Source organism: Trematomus bernacchii, unplaced genomic scaffold, assembly GCF_902827165.1.
Source record: "Trematomus bernacchii unplaced genomic scaffold, fTreBer1.1, whole genome shotgun sequence".
NCBI classification, from domain to species: domain Eukaryota; kingdom Metazoa; phylum Chordata; class Actinopteri; order Perciformes; family Nototheniidae; genus Trematomus; species Trematomus bernacchii.
In genome coordinates, this window is record NW_022987702.1 from 156,260 (window position 1) to 177,338 (window position 21,079).

General features: G+C 49.8%; 1 protein-coding gene across 1 annotated transcript in view; it reads right to left on the reverse strand.

The window, feature by feature from the left end:
- Positions 1-354: 354 nt before the first annotated feature.
- LOC117490100 (titin-like) overlaps positions 355-21,079 on the reverse strand; it is a 241,720-nt gene continuing 220,995 nt past the window's right edge. The window contains 21 exon segments of the mRNA XM_034139686.1: positions 355-1,613; positions 2,118-2,414; positions 2,881-4,049; positions 4,093-9,145; positions 9,262-9,472; positions 9,779-10,161; positions 10,262-10,567; positions 10,907-11,482; positions 12,055-12,354; positions 13,325-13,630; positions 13,925-14,240; positions 14,612-14,880; positions 15,505-15,807; positions 16,060-16,362; positions 16,857-17,156; positions 17,257-17,535; positions 17,838-18,431; positions 18,703-18,984; positions 19,123-19,425; positions 19,547-19,852; positions 20,394-20,693. Of these exon segments, the coding sequence (XP_033995577.1) occupies positions 1,321-1,613; positions 2,118-2,414; positions 2,881-4,049; positions 4,093-9,145; positions 9,262-9,472; positions 9,779-10,161; positions 10,262-10,567; positions 10,907-11,482; positions 12,055-12,354; positions 13,325-13,630; positions 13,925-14,240; positions 14,612-14,880; positions 15,505-15,807; positions 16,060-16,362; positions 16,857-17,156; positions 17,257-17,535; positions 17,838-18,431; positions 18,703-18,984; positions 19,123-19,425; positions 19,547-19,852; positions 20,394-20,693 (12,449 nt within the window). The 3' untranslated portion in view covers positions 355-1,320.

The window sequence follows — 21,079 nt, forward strand, 5'->3', positions numbered from 1 at the left end:
ATACTATGACTTTTTGATATAACATTCTGACACTTCTCTATTAATCTTATATGTTTGACTTATTTTTACAAATGTTCTCACGACTTACTATAACTTTGAACTATGACTTTTAATGATTTTTATTAGGAAGTATTAAACATGTCATTCTCACGAGACCCTGTCCTGTGACTTTTTATGAATTATTTTAACATACTAAATAAACTACAACTTTTAAATAATGTTTTAACTAAAAATGTTGAGCTCGATGAAACGTGGACGTGTGACCCTGAATATGAAGTGTATCATAATGTAAATGTGATATTCCCAATTCAACCAGAAGAAAGACACAAAGGAAAGGAGACTCAGGAGACACGGTTAGTGCTGATAATCATGCTTTATTAAATCAACTGGAGCAAAGCTCAAGGAGGCTGCAAAAGCTACGTCTCTACCTTCAGTCTAACAAAGAGCGGGACTCCTCGTCCTCCTCGCCGGGCAGCGCGGTGTTTCCGCTGCCCGGCGCCCGCTGACTGACTGCTAATATCTAACACACACACACACACACTGCAGCGCTCCGAGAGACAGCTCCGCCTCTGCAGACCAGCGCCGGCCGGGCTCTGCTCTCGTGATGCGGTGTTACTGAGAGCCGGGCCGGGGTCGCCTGCAGAGCCGGAGCACAAAACAAAAAGGAAACAGTCGCTCAGGGAGTGCAGCCGCCCGCACTGTGAGCGCGTCATCGAAATGGCGGTATGACATAATCCGTCAGAGTGCGAGGCCCAGTCGGGCTGCTTACATGAGGGTATATGCAAACAGCACTCAGGGTCTCGCCTCAGTTTCTATGCAGCGCAGTGCATTCTTATATATGATATATCTGTCTCAGTAACGTCAACAGGGAGCCTCTCTACCTGTTGAGGCAATCTTTAGACTTCAACGCTTCGTTGAGGCACAGAGTTTAGTTTCTTAGCCTAACAGGGTATTCGTTCCTAGTAGAACTTTCTCCAGTTAAACCACATTCAGTTTCTTTTGTTTCAGTTACTATTATTGTCATAAATAACAATGCATACATTCCCCATAACCGTTAAAGTCGGCTATATACATTATGTACATGTCACAGAAAAATGGATTAAGAACCCTAAGTCATAGTTATCCAATATGGCACATTTTATCAACGTTAGACTGTAGTCTAGTTTGGCATAAATTAATGTCAAGATTGGTACAAAAATAGTTCATATTTACAAGAACAGAAATCCAGATCGTTATCAAGTAGATTATTTCTTAATTAATAAATAAAAAGGCACGGAAGAAGGGAAAAGGGGACGATAGGGTTTGAGATTCTTTTCTTTTTTACACTGATCGGATGCTGATGTGGACAGTTGCTGAGTCGGAGCCCAGCTCGTTGGACAGTTTCAGGGTGTACGTCCCGGCGTCCTCCTCCTTCACGCCGGTGATGATGAGCGTGGTCAGGTCCTCCGTGGTGTCGATGTGGAAGCGTCCGCCGGCGGTCACCTCGATGTTCTTCCCGCCGCGAGACCACTGGATGAGTTTAGCGTCTCCGGAGAAGGCGCAGGTGACCGTCAGGACTTTGCCCGGCTCGATGCTGATGTCCTCCGGCAGAGCCTCGATCCTGGGGGCAGAACCTGGAACATACAGAACATGAACATTAGCTCAGATTCAATATTAGAGGAGACAGCAACTTAACTTAACTTAACCCCAAAGATAGATTTGTTTAGGTGAAAATGTGGATGAAGCTACTTTACCTTTGTATGCGGATGATACCGTGATGTACTGTGCAGGTCCCTCCATTAAGGAGGCTGGCGTTAAATTACAGGCTGTTTTTAACATTATTCATACTCAGCTCTCTGAACTTAAGCTTCTTTTAAATGTTGAGAAATGTGGAACCTATATGCTGCAGGTCTCCCTTGAAAAAGAGATCTATGATCTCAATGGGACCATCTGGTTAAATAAAGGTTTGAAATGAAATGAAATGAAAACAGAGTTGTTCCAGACTCTCTTTGCACTATTTGAACTATTTTGTCTGTTTTCTTATGTTGCACCGTTGGACCGCTGTGACCTCAGATTCTCATTGGCATGTCTACACTGAAGCTATGTACAAATGACAATTAAAGCCTTGAATCTCTTACCGATCGCTCGGAACGCTGAACCCTCCGTCATGCTGCTGCTGGAGCTCATGGCGTACGTCTCGGACGTCAAAGAGGACATACTGGACATGGACATGGTCTCGAACTTCATCTCAGCGGCCATGCTGCTCATGGAGCTGGACTCCATCATGGACGACATCATGGCCTGCTGGGCGGAGGAAGAGGAGAAGGAGGAAGACTCCTGCATCGCGTGCATCTCTTTCTTCATCATCATGGACGAGCTCACGGACGAGCTCACAGAGGACAGTGAAGACTCCTTAAGACTCATCGCCATCGATCCTGATCGGGGGAGACACGGAAATGGTTGATATGTCTTTAGAATGACTACGAGGTAAAGAGGAGTACCCACTAAAGGACCATTGGTGAACTAACTAGTCTTCCTGTGTTACCTCGTTGGTGAACTAACTAGTCTTCCTGTGTTACCTCGTTGGTGAACTAACTAGTCTTCCTGTGTTACCTCGTTGGTGAACGAAGAATCAGAACACGTAGTAAATTGGAAGAGAATTAGGATTGCGTTTGCATCGTTTTTAGGTAAAAGTCATGACTTGCAAAGTAATGAGGATACTACGGATACATAGACTAAGTGTGTGTGAGGGTTTGTATCCATATAGTTATGCTGTTCTTAAAGCACTTCAAGACATTTCTAGATTTTCTGGGTTTCCCATTCACTACGGAGAGTGTGAGAGTTAGTATTGACCTCCAAATGCTACACTTCAGTCTTTCATTAGCATGACATTGGACTCACCTGTAAGTGCCACTTGCTGCTCGTGGTAGGCCGTAACCTTCATGCGGATGGACTGGAACACCTGTCCGGTGAAGGAGAATGACGATTTGGATACCCCTCCCTCGGACGTCATCTGGCAGGTGTACTCTCCCTGGTCGCTGTCGGCCAGGTCGTGGATCAGCAGGCTGCAGGAGCCCTCGGAGTAGTGCATCTCGAAGTGGCTGCTCTGGGAAAGCCTCCTCCCGTTGACGGACCACACCGCCTCCCGGACGCTGCTCTCGCAGACGCAGGACATCCGGACTGAGCCCTCGCTGGCCTCGGCCATCACTTGACTCACGACTTTAGGAGGTTTCGGGACCGGGGATTTGACCGTGGGAGGGGACGCAACTCTCTTGGGCGACATAATTGGAGGGGGGGACTTCACCCGAAGAGGGGATTTGATGCCCTCGGGTTCAGGGGACTTCAAGGCTCTTGGTGATTTGATGCCTGCAGGTTCTGGGGACTTGAGGCCTCTTGGTGATTTAACTCCGGCAGGTTCTGGAGACTTGGCTCCAAAAGGTGATTTAACTCCGGCAGGTTCTGGGGACTTCACACCAAAAGGTGATTTAACTCCGGCAGGTTCTGGGGACTTCACACCAAAAGGTGATTTAACTCCGGCAGGTTCTGGAGACTTCACACCAAAAGGTGATTTAACTCCGGCAGGTTCTGGAGACTTGGCTCCACAAGGTGATTTAACTCCGGCAGGTTCTGGAGACTTGATACCTCTAGGTGTTTTTATTCCGGCAGGTTCTGGAGACTTCACACCAATTGGGGATTTTACTCCCTCTGGTTCAGGTGACTTTACTCTCTCCGGCGTCTTGACTTGTGTTGGTGACTTAACTCTGGGTTCAGGAGATTTTACACCCCGTGGTGACTTAACCCCCTCAGGTTCGGGCGATTTGATCCCTGGTGTGGGGGACTTCACACTTGGAGTAGGAGACGTTACACTTGGTTCAGGTGACTTCACGCTCGGAGCGGGAGATGTTACACTTGGTTCAGGTGACTTCACGCTCGGCGTCGGGGATTTCACACTCGGAGCGGGAGACGTTACACTTGGTTCGGGTGACTTCACACTCGGCGTTGGTGACTTCACACTCGGCGTTGGTGACGTTACACTTGGTTCGGGTGACTTCACACTCGGCGTTGGTGACTTCACACTCGGAGCGGGAGACGTTACACTTGGTTCGGGGTGACTTCACACTCGGCGTTGGTGACGTTACACTTGGTTCGGGTGACTTCACACTCGGCGTTGGTGACTTCACACTCGGAGCGGGAGACGTTACACTTGGTTCGGGTGACTTCACACTCGGCGTTGGTGACTTCACACTCGGCGTTGGTGACTTCACACTCGGAGCGGGAGACGTTACACTTGGTTCGGGAGACTTCACACTCGGCGTTGGTGATTTAATTGAAGGCTCAGGGGACTTGATGCTGGGCACGGGGGAGGTTGCAGAGGGTGCCGGTGATGTGACTGAAGGCTCTGGTGACTTGACACTGGGAGTGGGGGATTTGACTGCAGAGACTTCCTCTGTGGGTGCTGGTCTGCGGATGATCAGGGTGAAGTGAGCCTCCTGCCTGCCGGCCGAGTTCTCGACCACAACCGTGTAACTGCCCTCATCGGAGATGGTCACAGAGGAGATCTCGAAGCTGGACTTGTACTGAGTGGTGGTGACCTGGACGTGGTGAGATGAGATGATGGTCCGGCTCTCGTGCATCCACGTTACAGTTGGTGCAGGCTCTCCGTCGATATCACAGGTGAATTTGGCAGACTCTCCCTCTGAAACGGTCACAGACTGGGGCTTGGTGAGCATCCTGGCGGGAAGAGAAGGCGCCACTTTGTGGACGACACTTTCCCCGACAGAGGTTGACTTCACTTTAGCTTCAGATGTGGTGCGTTTCGCAGACGAGGAGAACCTCTCTGACGAGTAGGAGGAATCAGATGACAGGTATTCAGCAGCTGCGAACTTGATGGATGAATCGTACCTCTCAGCGGAGGAGTACCTCTCAGAGGAGGCGGCGTATCTCTCCCGTGTGGTAACCTCATGTTTCTCCGTTAGCTTAGAGTTGCTCTCTTCCACCTGTAAGTGGCTCTCGGCAGAATAGCCAGCTTTGAAGTGAGTGGTGTGATAGTGGTCGACCTTGGTGACTTCGGGGACAAATCCCTTTATGACTTCCTCATCCCTGCGGCGGGAGGAGAAGGTGGTGTAGCCGCCACCGGACACATCCAGGGTGGCGTAGTCGGAAGCATCTCCCTTGGAGTTGGAGCATACGCAGCGGTATGATCCACTGTCTTCCGCTTGGCAGTCCAGAATAGCGATGGACAGAACTCCACTCATGTTGGTGAAGACATATTTGTTGCTGCTCTCAGAGATTTCATTTCCGTTGTGCAACCACTTGACCTCAGCGTCGGGCTTGGACTGGATGTTCAGGGTGAACTTGGTGTCTTGGCCGATGGGTATGCGATGAGAGCGCATCCTTACGGTCACACGGGGAGCATGGTCCAGGCTGAAGGGTGTCTGGCTAACCACCTGGTATTTCCTCTCGGACTTCAGGGCAGTCTTTCTGGCCTCGTAGCGGGACATGATGTCAAAGTGGGCGGTCCGTTCAAACCTGGAGGAAGAGCGGGACGACCTCTCGGCGGACCTGATTGGGCTGGGAGATCGGGGGCGTGTCCTCTCTGGGGTGGGGGATCTCCTCGTCACAACCTCTCCCTGCACTTCCACAGTCCTAGCACGAGATGGTCTGATCAGCTCTGAGACTGGACGCATGAGCTCGATGTATGTGGGAGACAGAGATCTCCTCCTCCTCATGAACTGAGAAACAGTGCGTTTCTTCTTGGTCTCTGTGACCTCCACAGTCTCGTGTCGGACCTCACGTCTTCTCTCTTCACGCACCTCCATGCGTACTGGGCTGCCGGAAGGAGAGGCAGAAAAGCCGAGCTCCAGTTCGTCCTCCAGCATTGTCTTCTCCTCCTCGGTTCTCCTCATGGAGAGGTAGTCGTCCACGGGCATCAGCAGCTCTTCGTCACTGAGGTCTCCCAGAGATCTCCTTCTGGATCTGAAGGAAGCCTCGGATTCAGGAGAAGGTGAACGGCGGCCAGGTCTGACAGTCTCCAGGTCATCCAGACTGAGTTTTGGAATACGCCATCTTGGTCTGTACTGGTCAGTGACTCTGGGGAGGGGCACGACATAGAACTGTTCCCACCTGGAAAGGCGGATACGTCTCTGCCTCTTCTGCACAATCTTCTCCATCCTCTCTGGAACAACATACTGGTCTCTCAGCTTCCTGTACCACTTCATGTCAGAAAGAGGCACAAACTGTTTGATGGTTTTGTCCTCGTCCAGAGCTTTGGGATCATGGACCTGAGGCTCTGGGATCTCATAGGGCATGAAGATCCTCCTCTCCTCTTCCAGCTTCTTCGTCTCCGACTTCTGCACAGTGATGTCAAACTCTCCCTCCACGTTCTTGGTGCCCACCGCAGGCTTATACATCTCTGCAGCAAACTTGAGTGCGTCCTGGGCCGTGGGGTTCAGAGCTACCATCTCCTCAGTGGCAACAATCTTCCGAGCCATTTTGTTGGTCTTTTCGATTTGTTTCTGTACGTACATGTATTTCTCCTCCTCGCTCTTGTACTCCCTCCTGGTATAGGTAAGGCGGTCCACCTTCAGGGTGGCCTGGCAGCTTATAGATCCAGCACAGTTGGTTGCAGTAACATGGTACACACCAGAGTCCTCGAGCAGAGTGTTTCTGATGTGCAGGACATGGTAGTCAACGTCCTCCTCTATGACAACGACCTTGGGGCCAAACTCCATTGCGTGACCGTCCTTCTTCCACTTCAGAGTAGGAGATGGGACTCCTGAGACTCTAAGCTCAAAGCGGACGCTGTTTCCTTCCACACAGTCCACATTAGCCAGCAGGCGTTTGAACATGGGCCTCATTGTTTCCTCCATCACTGGATGAGGTGTCACAGTGAGACGGGCTACGCAGCTGTCTTCTCCAAACTTGTTGTGGGCCATGACGGTGTATTCTGCATCATCACTTGCATCCACATTGTGGATCATCAGCTGGTACAGACCCTTATCACTGGTGAACGTGTACTTCCTGTCATCCTCGCCTGGTTTCATTCTCTCTCCGTTCTTAAGCCATGCCACATGAGGCTCAGGGTGCACGGTGATGGTGACACCAAAACGCACATCCTCGCCAATGTAGGCAGAGCGATTGTAGAGAGGCAAAGTGAACTCTGGTGGTCTCTGCAGGAGTTGAGCCTGGTCGACTCTCCTCCTCAGTTTCTTTATGGAGCGGCTGATGTAATGCTCTCTGATGCTCCTCACGGTATCAACAAACAGCTCTCCGTAAGAACTGTCCTCTCCATCGTCGCTCACAACCTTGCACCTGTACACTCCGTTATCACTCTCTTCAATGTCCTTCACATAGATGCTGGCAAATCCGTTGCTGTAAGTCATTTCATACTTGCTGCTTGCATGGAGCTGGCGGGTTCCATAGAACCATGACACCTGAGTGCTCTTGTCGTAGTCGACGATGCTACAAGTGAATCTGATATGGCCACCTTCCTCAGCGGAGCCGTGCATGACGGGTCCCGTGCGGAGGCCGTGGTACTCGGTTCCGATCTTCACTTTAGCAACAGCATATCCTCTCTGGTTCTTGAAAGCACCACCATAGGCCACACGGGCTGATGATACGATGGTATCTGTCCTCTTAACCAGAGACTGATAGTACCTTCTGTGTTTCAATGTCCTGATGGCCTTGTTGCTGACATTCTCAATCTTCATCTTGAGCCATGGGTGTTCCAGAGCCTCGTGGGCTGTCATACGGAGCTTCCTGTCTTTGACTAGAAGTCTGTCCACAAAGTCCATAGCCTCCAGGCTGATGTCCTTGAATGCTTCGCTATCAAAGATGTACTCACAGCTGGAGATGTTCTCGATCATCTTTGTAATGGACTCTCCGGCGAACGGATTCAGGCCACTGAGCAAAATGTAGGCCATCACACCAACAGACCACATATCAGTGGCCGTTGTGACCAGGTCGTGGCGGTGGATCTCAGGGGCGCAGTACTCCGGAGCGGAGAACAGCGCTCTGATGTTCTCACCAGGCACCAGCAGCCTAGCCTGGCCCATATCAATCATCTTCACGGTGGTGCTTCTCTTGGTGGTGTAGATAATGTTGTCTGGGCGGATATCAAAGTGTGCATAGTTGTTGCTATGCATGAACTTGAGGGCAGAGCAGACCTGTCTCAGGTAGCGGACGATCTCCTGCTCTGTCAGCTCAAAGTTGCTGGTGCCAAGGCGCTCAAAGATGTCAACTCCAGAAATAAATTCAAAGATGAGGATGATCTCCTCCATGCTTTCAAAGTATTCATGCAGGTAGATGACGTTCTTGTGCCTTGCTACGTTGAGAGCTTCAATTTCTCTGAGGACCAACTCACGGTCGGTTCCCTTCACCTTGATGAACTTGGCCATGAAGGTCTTCTTTGTGGCGATCTCCGTGCAGCGGTGGACAATTCCAAACTGGCAGCGGGCGAGTTCCTCAGAGATGACGTACTTGGAGGTCAGCTCCTTCACCTTGTAGACCAGAGCCTCCTCCTTGGTGACCTCTCTGGTCTCGTCCACCTCCTCATCATAGTTCCTAGTCACTGACTTGTCTTCCTTTGTGGTGATGGGCTCTGTTGGCTGGCAAGGAGCACTCAGGCCAAACTGGTTCTCGGCGATGACTCTGAACTGGTACTTGGTCTTTCCGAATATGTTAATGATGTTGATGCCGCAGTCGGTGGTCTGTCCGGCACGGATCCACCTGTCGGCGGTTGTGGGACACTTCTCCACAATGTACCCAATGATGTCGCTTCCGCCATCGTTTGCAGGTGGCTGCCAGGCCAAGGTGATGGAGTCTCGAGAGATTTCGCTGACAACCAGTCCCTTTGGTGGTTCAGGTATGTCGGCCACGTTCACCTCAATGGTTTGCTTGTCTGTTCCGAACCTGTTCTTTGCGGTTAGGATGTAGTAGCCGGTATCCTTCCTCTCCATTCCCTTCTGGAACACCAGCGAGGTGAAGGACCTGGTGGTGATGACTTGGTGATATGGAGAGTTGGACAGGATCTCCTGACCCTTCTGCCAAATGATTGCTGGCTCAGGTTTTCCAGAGATGGGGATCTTGATGGTGACATTATCACCACGGGCAGCATTGACTGCACCCATTCCCTGGAGCTCCTTGGGAAGGTGGATCTTGGCAGGAACTGGAATACAAAAAAAGAAATATGACATTAGTTGTATACTTATAATGTTTTTCACTTAATAGATTGTAAAAAACATGAAGGATTTTTATTTTTGCAACACAAATCTCTATCATTACCTTCCACCTCCAGGTTTGCGGTGGTGGAGATGGATCCAGAGGAGTTGGTTGCTCTGACTTGGTAAACGGTGGCGTCGCACTCATCAGCGGCAATGATCACCAGTTGGAAGTAGCCTCCCTTGAACTCCTGGGCTTTAATTTTTGTTCCATCAGCCTCGATCTCCTTTCCACTGCGATACCATTTCACCAGAGGCTTGGGATATCCCACCACCTGGTCATTGGGAAATAACAAAGTTAGCTATGACGGTCCCTCAAATGTGGATGTTGCAACGAAGTCACTAAGGAAAGTGTTTTTTAGAAGTATTATAGACAATCAATACATAATTGGCTTTATATCATGATGTATTAAGAGAAACCAAGCAATTATTGTAATGTCCAACATGGTTGCCACTGATGGTACCCTTTATTTCATACGCACATTTTACCAACACTGTGACATTTAAACAGGATCCTTTATATCAAATCCAGCCGCTAGTGTATTCCTAAAAGCAAATGCTGTGTAGTTTAAATAAAGTACCTTGGTGACGAATGTGGCATTGGCCTTGTATTTGGCTGTCATGTCCCGGATCTCCTCTCTGAAGGCGGGAGCGCGAAGAGATTGTTCGGACTTGGGGGTGATTGGCGCTGAGATCTCGCTCCAGTCGCTCTCGCCGCCCAAGTTCTCGCACTTGACACGGAACTCGTACTCGAAGCCCTCGATCAAGGCCTTGACCTCGAAGCTGGTCTCCTGGATCTTCTTGCTAGTGACGGACATCCACTTGTTCTGCTTCTTCTCGCGTTTCTCCAGGTAGTAGCCGGAGACCTTAGCGCCGCCGTCGCTGCTTGGAGGCTTCCAGCAGACGACGCAGGAGTCCTTGGTGGAGCTCATGATGAACGGCTGCTGTGGGATGCCAGGTTTTTCTAGGAAACACACAGGCGATGTTATAATAGTGCTCCACATGAACGGTTAAGATAGTCTCTGCAATGCATCAGAAAGCAAACCAAATATGTGTGGACTCACCAAATGGACTCTTGACGATGACCACAGATTGGATCTCCAGAGACTCGCTGACTCCATACTGGTTCTGCGCAGAGACTCTAAAGTAGTATCCGGCGTTTTCTATCAGGTTGGGGACTCGGCAGGTGGTGCCAGAGACGGAGGAGGACACCAGGTTCCACACCTCACCTTCCTTGGCCTCACGTTTCTCCACAATGTAGTTGGTGATCATGGAGCCTCCGTCGTCCTTGGGAGCCTTCCAGCTGATGACCATGGAGCTCTTCAGCAGGGCTTCAACAACCAGAGGGCCCTCAGGGATGCATGGTTTATCTGTGGGAATGCATTGAAATATATTTAAATAAAACACTGCTCAGTCAGAGGCATACTTATGAGTTTAAATAGACTGCTGTTCAGAAAATACAATATTACATCTTTTGTCAATAATGCACGTTTTTCGACCAATGTCTAAAATTGGACAAGACCAATCAACATTTATTTTAAATCCACACCTTCAAACATTATGTTGGGACTTCATGTCTTTGAAAACTTTTTGAAGGATCTTTGGGAACCCCCAACACGCATAGCCTGCCCTAAACCAACTTATTCAAATCTGTTTTCACTTGAAGACTAAACTATTTCATATGTAGACTCTCAGTGGTGTGTTGTTACCTTGGATCTCCACGCGCAGCGACGTGTCGACTGTGCCGTACACGTTGCTGAGCTGCACCTTGTAGCGGCCGGCGTTGGTCTTCCTCTGCACGTTCCTCACCACCAGGTGGGTGTAGCTCTCCGTGTTCTCAATGATCACGTTCTCCGATGTGTTCAGAGGCTTCTTGTCATAGAACCACATGATCTGAGGGATGGGACGTCCGATGTAGACCACGTGGAGGCGGAGGCTGGTTCCTGCGCCGGCGTAGTACTTCTCCTTCAGAGGGAAGCCGGGGTGGAACTGCGGCGCTGCTTGAAGGCGCAGCTTTCCGCTGGTCTCGACCTCGCCCGCCTGGTTGACGGCGCGGCAGGTGTAAACACCCTCGTCCTCCTGCTCGTCTGTCAGGACGCTAATTGAGTGGTTCCTGCCGTCCGAGCTCATCTTGTACTTGCGGCTCTGGATCAGCTCCCTGCCGTAACGGTACCACTTGATCTCGGGCAGCGGGCGGCCGACGATGGCGCAGGTCAGAGTGCCGGATTCCCCGAGCTTCGTGGTGACGTCTTCCATCAGTTGCTTCAGAGCGGGAGCCTCACCAACTGCAGGGACATCAGAAAAGATTCAATTAAATATCAAACGTTTACAATCGGTATGATTCCATTCTTAAATGACTATAAAACCATTTTAATATGCACATTATTTACTGTCAAACTACCCAGGACGCATCACAAACTGCTGGTTCATTTTGTTTCTGTGAGAGAGTTCACTGATTACAGCATTGGAACTAATGAGCATGTTTTAAAGCAGTGGCCTTTAACGTTGTTAGGGCTAAAGACCCTTTACAATCAGGGACCCCTGACTGATATGTATAACATTGATGTCTCTGCAAACAACACAGTGTAAGGTGGCCTACATTGGTGCATTTGGTGCATAACATACTAAGATATTTAAATAATAATGTGTATTGACTAGCTAGCCCATAGTGATCATTTCTGCAGTGAGTTAGCACAAGCTCGCTCACGTAATTACCCCAGGGTTACAGGCCGGTTTATCTTTGCTTTTCCAGATTGTATTTTCATTTCTGAACAAAATAAACTTTCAAAATATCATCAAAGAATATTTGAGGGGCCTATACATCTCATAAAAGCTCCTGAACCCTGCGTCCACTCACCGCTCAGTTTGGTCTTGATGCCCATGGGCGTGCGGCGGGGTCGGCTGAGTCCGGTCTCGTTCTCGGCGAAGATCCTGAACTCGTACTCGGTGGCCTCCATCAGGCCGCCCATGGTGAACTGCCGGTCCTTGGAGCGCTCCTTGGTGCATTTCTTCCAGGCGCTCTCTCCGGCCTCCCTGAACTCGATCCAGTAGCCGAGGATCTCTTTGCCTCCGTCGAACTCGGGCCGCAGCCAGTGGATGGTGATGCAGTCTTTGGTGATGGAGATGATGTCGATGTCACCGGGCTGGCTGGGTTTGTCTGCATGGAGACAGAGGGGGAGGGGATTAGAACAAATGGAAAGACTCATTTTGTATGAAAAACCAGTTCTACAGAAACCCACGATTCCACTTAAATGAACATAAACACAAAACATAGCCCTTAGAGCAGGGGTGTCAAACTCAATTTCATCACGGGCCACATCAGCATTATGGTTGCACTCAAAGGGCCGGTTGTAACTTTAAGACTATATCATTAATTAATATAACTTCATAATTAACTACGTCTGAAAGCAGAAGTCTAGAGCAAATAATTGCAAGTCTCTTCAGTAAGAATGTCACAATATGATTTTAAAAGAAAAGCCACATTCTGGAAAAACATTGATTGTGACATTTTGAAAAAGAGAAGTGACATTTTGAAAAAAAAATCTATTTATGAGAAAAAGGCTAATTCTAAGAAAAAGTCAAATTTGAGATGCATTGTGGGACATGTAGTTTATGGGCAACGTGCTTCTGTAAAGTAGCATGTAACCGTATAATAAACATATTATATTCTTTGCAAGCTCTTGTGGGGCCACATAAAATGAAGTCGCGGGCCGGATTTGGCCCCCGGGCCTTGGGTTTGACACCCCTGCCTTAGAGTAACTGGAGCTTATGGTTGCCCCTACTGAACATATGGTTGCCATTTTCCAATACCTGATATACTTTATGTGATTAAGAAAAAACCTCAGACATGTATTTGAGGCGCTGACTGTCATCAAAGTGCCAGAATGTCTGAAAAATGCTCTTGATTGCAATCCAGTAAATATTCCTTTGTTTCTAAACAAGTTTTCTCTTAAATAAAAAAAAGATTTTCTTCCACAAGCATGACGTTAATATGATGTATTCTGTCACAATTCAAAACATCTGTGAATAAGGCAAACGGAGAAATACAATAAGAATAGGAAGATTTCTCTCAGGTGTTGCATAGAGAGTGAATTCCTGCAGAGACCCCCCCCGTCCCGTGGTCTCACCGAATGGATCCTTGCAGACCGCGGACTCCGAGGGGGGTCCGGCCTCGCTCTTGCCGATGTCGTTCTGCGCGACCACCCTGAACATGTACTCTGCGTCGGGGATGAGTCCGGAGACGTTGTACATGGTGGTGGTGATGTGGGTCTTGTTGTGGCGGACCCACTTCTCCGTGGACACCTCCCTCCTCTCCACGTAGTAGCCGGTGACTCTGGAGCCGCCGTCGTCCCTCGGCCGAGACCAGGACAGGGCCACCGTGGTCTTGGTGACCTCCATGATCTCCGGGGGGTTGCTGGGGGGCTCTGGTGGGCCTGGAGGGGGATATTAGGTGTGAGTGAAATCTTTAAGAACAGCTGAGCATTTATTTTGTCAAAAAATGTGTTTTTTATCAACTTATAACCAAGATATCTGTAATATATAAAAAGGGACCCGAATGATTGGAGCTTTTACATTAGAAATGAAGCTTTCCTGTACAACTGTATTACAATAATTCATCATGAGTGTTTCCAGATGTGTGGAAGACAGGGACAACGTAAGGATTACATGGTGACTAAATAAGCGTTCATGTCGCAGAATGAATCTCAGCCGTTCTGACAGATACTCACACAGAGGCGTTTTGGGCGTGACGGCCTCCTCGGACTTCAGACACCTGCTGATGCCGAACTGGTTCTCCGCAGAGATCCTGAAGTGGTACTGCACGTTCTCCTTCAGACCCTTCACCACCAGAGAGGTCTCGATGACCCGGGAGTCCACGGTGCACCACGCGGCCTTCGGCACCTCCCTCCTCTCCACCACGTAGCCCAGGATGTCGGATCCTCCGTCGTCTGAAGGCGGCCTCCAGCTGACACGCACTGAGCGCGCCTGGATGTCGTCGAACTCCAGAGGACCTTCAGGAACATCGGGGCGACCGATCACCTTCACCTGAGGGGGGGGGGGGGAAACGTTCAATAACATCTACAGACAACTTTATCCATAGAGCACCTTCACACACTCTCATAACAATGATACACACCACAACTTTGCAAGACTGAAGCTCTTTGAACAACGGGCGATTTATTTTGTAACATAAGACATTTTAATAACAATTATTATTATATTTGGTTATAATTTAGGAAATAGTTTGCATTTGTTTGGGTTGTATCCTAAAAAGGAGTGGTAATGGGTTAAATGTCAGGGACGAAGTTGGTTTGGGGGTTCTTCACAATGTGGGACTATAGTTGGTAATAACTAGGGGCGATATATCCCATAATAACCCTGTAGCCCCCCCCCCCAGAGTCAGTGTGCCCCCTCACCTTGATGTAGACGACCTTCTTGCCGCACTTGTTCTCCAGCACCAGGTCGTAGGAGCCTGTGTCGTCTTTGTGCGCCTCTTTGATCACCAGCTCCGTGACGTCGTCGTTGGAGGCGACCATGGCGCGGTGGGCGATGTCGCGGCCGTCCTTCGTCCACTTGCAGGACGGGATGGGTTTCCCTCTGATGGGGACGGACAGGCGGATGACGCCGCCCTGCCGCACCACGTAGCCCTCCTCGTACTTAGCATCCAGCTCGCAGTCGGGGTAGCCTGCAGGAGACACGGGTTACACGTACGTTTACAAAAGCACATGAGGCAACATCTCAGTGTGATAAATGTTCATGTTCAGAGGCTTCTACAGAGCGACACTGGAGGACATGTTAGCAGAGGCAAACATCTCTTTTTTTATTGTAATATATATAGAAAAACGGTTCAAATAATTAAAAAAATAGGGAAGTTTGAATCTGAAACTGTTTTGAAAAGTATTGTAATATTTGGAAGAAAAAAGACGTAATAATTTCCCGGAACTTTTCAGGGGAACAAAATGTAATATTTCAATAAAACAGTTTTTTAATCTGTTATATTTTTTTAAAAGTCTTAATAATGTCAGAAAAAAAGTCAAATTGAACATTTTACAGAGAAAAAGTCGTAATAATGCGACAGAAAAGGTTCAAATATTTCAAAAAATAGAGTAGATAAAATCAGAAACTGTTATAAACAGAATTGTAACAATTTAGTGGGAAAAAAGTTTGTAAAGTAGATTTTTTTACAGACAAAAAGTCGAATAACGCGACAGAAATAAAGTAGATTCCATGTTTTTCTTTAGCATATTGTAGAATGGGTTGAATTCCTTTAATGAGCTCAATGGTGTTCATGGACCTGGTCTCCACTCACCCAGCATCTCCTGGACCTTCACCACCCCCGGCACCTCGGCTGCCTCCCCGGTTCCTCCAGGGTTGCAGGCGATGACTCTGAACTTGTACTCGGCGCTCTGAGGCATGTGAGTGAGGGTGTACTCGCATATCTTGGTGGGGGTGGTGTTGCACAGGGTCCACTCCACCTGGTCCACCTTCTGCATCTCGATGAAGTACCCGGTGACGGCGGCGCCGCCCTCCTCCTCCGGCGGCTGCCAAGCCAGAGACACCGAGGAGCGGGTGGTGTCTGTGACGGTGGGGCGGAGAGGAGCTCCAGGGGGGTCTGAGAACACACAGAATACTGTTAATACCCTGAGGCATTAGAGGGTATCTACACTGAGGCATTAGAGTTACACTGAGGCATTAGAGGGTATCTACACTGAGGCATTAGAGGGTATCTACACTGAGGCATTAGAGTTACACTGAGGCATTAGAGGGTATCTACACTGAGGCATTAGAGGGCATTTACACTGAGGCATTAGAGGGCATTTATATAGTAACACAGGATTTAAATGATGCTGATCTCTTCCCGTACCGATGGGGTCCATGGCCACGGTGATCTCGGAGGCCTCGCTGTGCTTCCCCTCGCCCCGGGAGTTGATGGCGGTGACGCGGTGCTCGTACTCCTGGCCCTCGGTGAGCGCGGAGGAGCGGAACCGGGTCATGGTGACCGGGTTCTTGCTGATCTTCATCCAGCGCTCCGACTGCGCCTCCTTACGCTCGATGATGTATCCAGCGATTGTGGAGCCACCGTTGTCCTCTGGGGCGAACCACGTGAGCGTCATGCCCTCGTGGGTCACATCCAGGACCTCCGGCTGGCTGGGGGCGCCGGGGATCGCTGTGAGAGGGGGACAGGGGTTTAGTTTAGGGAACTCAAGCTCAAAGTCGTGGTTTAAAACGGTCATTAGGAAACCTGCTAACCTTTAAACAAACACATGAACACTCAGTTACAGAAAGACATCAGATTCTAACTGTGATTGCAAAGGACTGTGATGTAACTGTCCCAACACGCTTTGATCTGAACTGAAGCTTTGCTGTTGTTGGGTGGATAAAGCTTCAAATCCTGCATGCTGGGTTTGAAGCCATTTATACAAAATACTCCCTTTTTCTACCTGTACGTTTACATGACTAAAAACCGTATCTCAAATTGCTTTTAACTGCTAACTGGTTGTTGTTGTTGTTGTTCTCTAGTGTTTGATTAGTTGTTTTCTCTTGAGTATCTAAAGGAACTCCAGTCCCGTGTTGCAGGATGTGGATGAATAACCCTTGACCCCAACAGGAAGCCCTTCAATAAGACGTTCATTCCAGGAGGACAGATTGCGATGGACTCACTCTTGGGGCTCTTGTTCTCGACCACCTCCGACTGCAGGAACCTTCCGACTCCGAAGCGGTTCATGGCGGCGACGCGGAACACGTACTCGGTTCCCTCGGAGAGGCGGGAGAACTTGTAGCAGGGCCGGGTCACGGACTCAGACACGGTGCACCAGCCGGGCCGGTGGGCGTCGCGCTGCTCCACCACGTAGCCCGTCACGTTGGCTCCGCCGTCTTTCTCCGGAGGATCCCAGCTGGTCGTCACCGACAGCCCGTCCACCTCCTCGATCCGGACCGGGCCCACCGGGACGCCGGGCTTATCTGAGGGGACCCCGGAGGAATGGGATGTTTAATGATTTGCACGTCATTTAATCTCAATCTCTACCACTAAAGATATATTTTGATATTCAGTGTCTCTTACCGAGGATGATGACCTTGATGACCTCTCTGGCTTTGCCCAGGGCGTTCTTCACCTCCAGGGCGTAGTCCCCGGTGTCGTTGATGGTCGTGTCGCGCACCGTCAGCCGGCTGCCGTCGATCGTGATGCGGTCGAGGCTGTCCTTCAGCTTCTCTCCGGAGAAGGACCAGGAGCAGACGGGCAGCGGCTGGGCCACCACGGGCAGGTTCAGCTCGATGGGTTTCCCCCGGTGAACGTACACGATCTTCTGAGGGATGCTGGTCATGTCGATCTTTGGCATCACTAAACACAAAGAGAGAGGGGGGCATGTTATAATTCATTATCTCTGGTATGCTCGTCTAACCTTTAGGGATGGTGGCGCAACTAAGACGTGCAAAGGACCACCAGTTGGACTTTTTTGTGGTTGTAAATATATAACTAGAATATAAATATCCATATCATCCAAAGATTGTATTTGTTTATCTTGCAGTCCCAACTACTAATTGTCCATTTCTAAAAACTGAAATGTTTGATACATGTGGGTGTCAACAACTTTGTCCAGGTTATAGCCACGTCCCAGTTCTGTAATGAGATGTGTGTCTCACCCTTGATGTCCTGGATGGTGACGGGGGTGACGGTGTCCATGGGCTCGCTGGCCCCCCTGCTGTTAGTGGCTCTGACCCTGAACAGGTACTGGTCGTTCTCGGTGAGCGCGGTGACGGTGTGCTGAGACGCCGACGCCTTCACGGAGGCCACCGCGGTCCACCTCTCTGATCCCACCTTGCACGCCTCGATGGAGAAGCCGTTGATTCGGCTTCCTCCCTCGTGCACCGGCCGCTCCCAGCGCAGCGTGGCCGACGACTTGTTGACGTCCACCAGCTGCAGGTCGAGCGGCACCGACGGCACCTCGCACACCAACACCGCCTCCAGGGTCTCGCAGGCCTCGCCCACGCCGTAGATGTTCTCCGGCAGCACTCTGAAGAAGTAGTGCACGCCCTCCTCCACCCCGGTGATGCGGAGCAGCGTTTTCCGGCACTCCGTGGTCACCGTCTTGTAAGACTTCATGCTGGCTTCGCGCTTCTCCACGATGTAGTTGCTGACGTGGGCGCCGCCGTCCATGCTGGGAACGTCCCAGGTGATCACCACCGACTCCTTGGTGTAGTCCTTCACGTTCACAGAGGTGGGGGGGCCGGGCGTGTCTGCAGGAGGGGGAGGAGATGTTAGTTTACAGTCTTTGTATTACATTGTTTATTTAAGGTGTGACTCTTCCAGGATCTCAATATTCCTTTTTAAAAAGATTCTGATTGGAGGATCTACTCCAGCTGTGGACTACAGAAATACAATACGTCATCTTAAGGCTAGATGTCTTTTAAGTTCTCAGCAACTTTCAAAAGTCAATTAAACCCAGAACAACTTGAAGCTGGTATTTGTTCTCCACGTCCCCCTGTGTGACTCCTCTCTGTGTCGTACCGTAGACTTTGACGAGGACGACGACGCTCTTCTTTCCCGACGGGTTCTCCGCCTCCACGATGTATTTCCCGGAGTCGTAGCGGTTGACCTTCTCCACCGTCAGGGCGGTGTAGCTTTCCGTGTTCTCGATGTGTCCACGGCTCTGCAGCTCAACCCCCGTCTTCCTCCAGGAAATCACCGGGGCGGGGCGGCCGCTGACGAACACCACCAGGCGCAGCGTCCCACCGGCACGCAGACACACCGTCTTCTTCAGGTCGTCCGACAGCTCCAGGTCCGGGATTTCTGCAGAAGATTGAGGAGAAGTCATTAATGATAAAGTATATGATCCTAGTGCTCCGCCTGCTCCTGGGCATCGTGTCATTTGAAGACTGATGAAGAAGAATCTTTATTTGTGTGTAATTGTGTTCCTCCCTGACTCACCGATCCTCTCCAGCGGCTCCACCTCGGCGCTGGCCTCGCTGAACTCTCCGGTTCCCTTGCTGTTGATGGCGGCGACTCTGAAGCGGTACCTCTTGTTGGAGGCGAGTCCGGCGGCCACGTACTCATTGGTCTTCAGGGCCTTGGCGGTGGCGCGGTACCACTGCTCCGTCCCTTCCTCCAGGATCTCCACCACGTAGCCGCTGACGTTGCTGCCGCCGTCGTACATCGGGCGCGTCCACTTCATGCTGATGCTGTGCTTCGTGGTGTCCGTGATGCGAGGCATAGAGGGAGTAGCCGGGGTGTCTGAGGGGAAACAGAGACATTCATAAAGTGTTTCACAAGATCAGATCAGATAAGTACTTTATTGATCCTGATGTGGGACATGTTGCATTGCATGAAATGATTGTATTCTATTCTCTCTTACATGTGGGGTCTTTGCAGAGGATGTAGGGCGAGGCGTCGCTCGGCGTGCTGTCTCCAGCAGCGTTGACGGCCGTCACCCTGAACTGGTACTCGCTGCCCTCCAGCAGCCCGGCGATCTTCAGACGGGTGTCGTAGATGGTGTAGTTCTTGTTCACCCGGGTCCACCTGGTGCTGCTCTTCTCTCGCTTGTCCACCAGGTACGTCTTGATCTCGCTGCCTCCGTCCGTCTCGGGCTTCAGCCACTCGATGACCACGTGCTCTTTGGCCACCGCCGTCACCTCCGGAGTGCCCGGCTGAGACGTGATGGCTGCAGAGAGAGAGAGGGGGGGGGGGGGCACAGTATTTAGAGTGGGATTACACAGGGGAGCATTTTGACTTTTTGAAACCTGGAATTCAGAAATCATCTGAAAACATTTAGTTGTTTTTTTGCTAATATTTTCAAATATGAATCTGAACTTTGACGTTTTAAATACTTAAACCCAAGATGATGAAATGAAGATGAATCAAAAACATTCATTCCTAAACAACTGGAATGTATGAATGAAACATAATGATCCCAAATGGGAAATGATTTACTAATATGTTTTATGTTCCATTTAAAGTTAGAATGACAAATTCAAGACCCTTTCCAGGCCAGATTACCCCAAATTCAAGCACTTTCAATGACCCGTGTTCTTCTATGTCTGTTTTCCAAAACCTGATATTTTCCACCATCTCATTTTCAATCATTCACCTTGTTTCTTTAATGTATTTCCTTCTACAACGACTCCCAAACCCCATGTCAGCGGGATAATCACGTTGTAGTATCTCGTGCCCTCTGGTACATTCACTAAAAAGAGTTCACTTACTGTAAGCGTTCCTGGCTCGGACGGGCTCGGACTCCAGAGGAACTCCGACTCCGAACTTGTTGACTCCGCGGACCCTGAACACGTACTCGTTGTTCTTGATGAGGTGGCTGCTGACGCAGGCCAGCGTCTTGCACTCCGTCTCCATGAGGACCCAGTTGAGGCGGCTGGTTTCGCGGCGCTCCACGATGTAGTGCGTGACGATGTCTCCGCCGTCCTCCAGGGGAATCTTCCAGGACACGGAGCACTTCTCCTCCGTCACCCTGCTGATGGTGATGCTGTCGGCCGGAGCTCCGGGGGTGTCTGCAGGGGGAGAGACGGAGTTCAATCAGAGTTCAGTTCACAGATCATCTGCTACTCAGCGGAGGAACGCCAACGATTACAAACACTCAAGTGAGTTAAGATTTAGACTTCATTTAAGAAACAATGTTCCCTCAATATCTCCGAGCTCTAGATCCATAAGACGGTGATGATAGGCAGTCACATTTCAATAACAAACAATAGATGTTGGCAACTATGAGATATTATAATGCAAAATCAGTTTCATAACTTTTAACCTGTTAAGCCCCGAGCCTGTTTTTCAGGTTTCAGGCTCGAAAATGACATGCCCAAAACAAATGACTACAACTTCACTTCTAAAAGGGTTATATGAATAATTTCTTTTCTCAAAGCAAGGTTACATCTGTGAG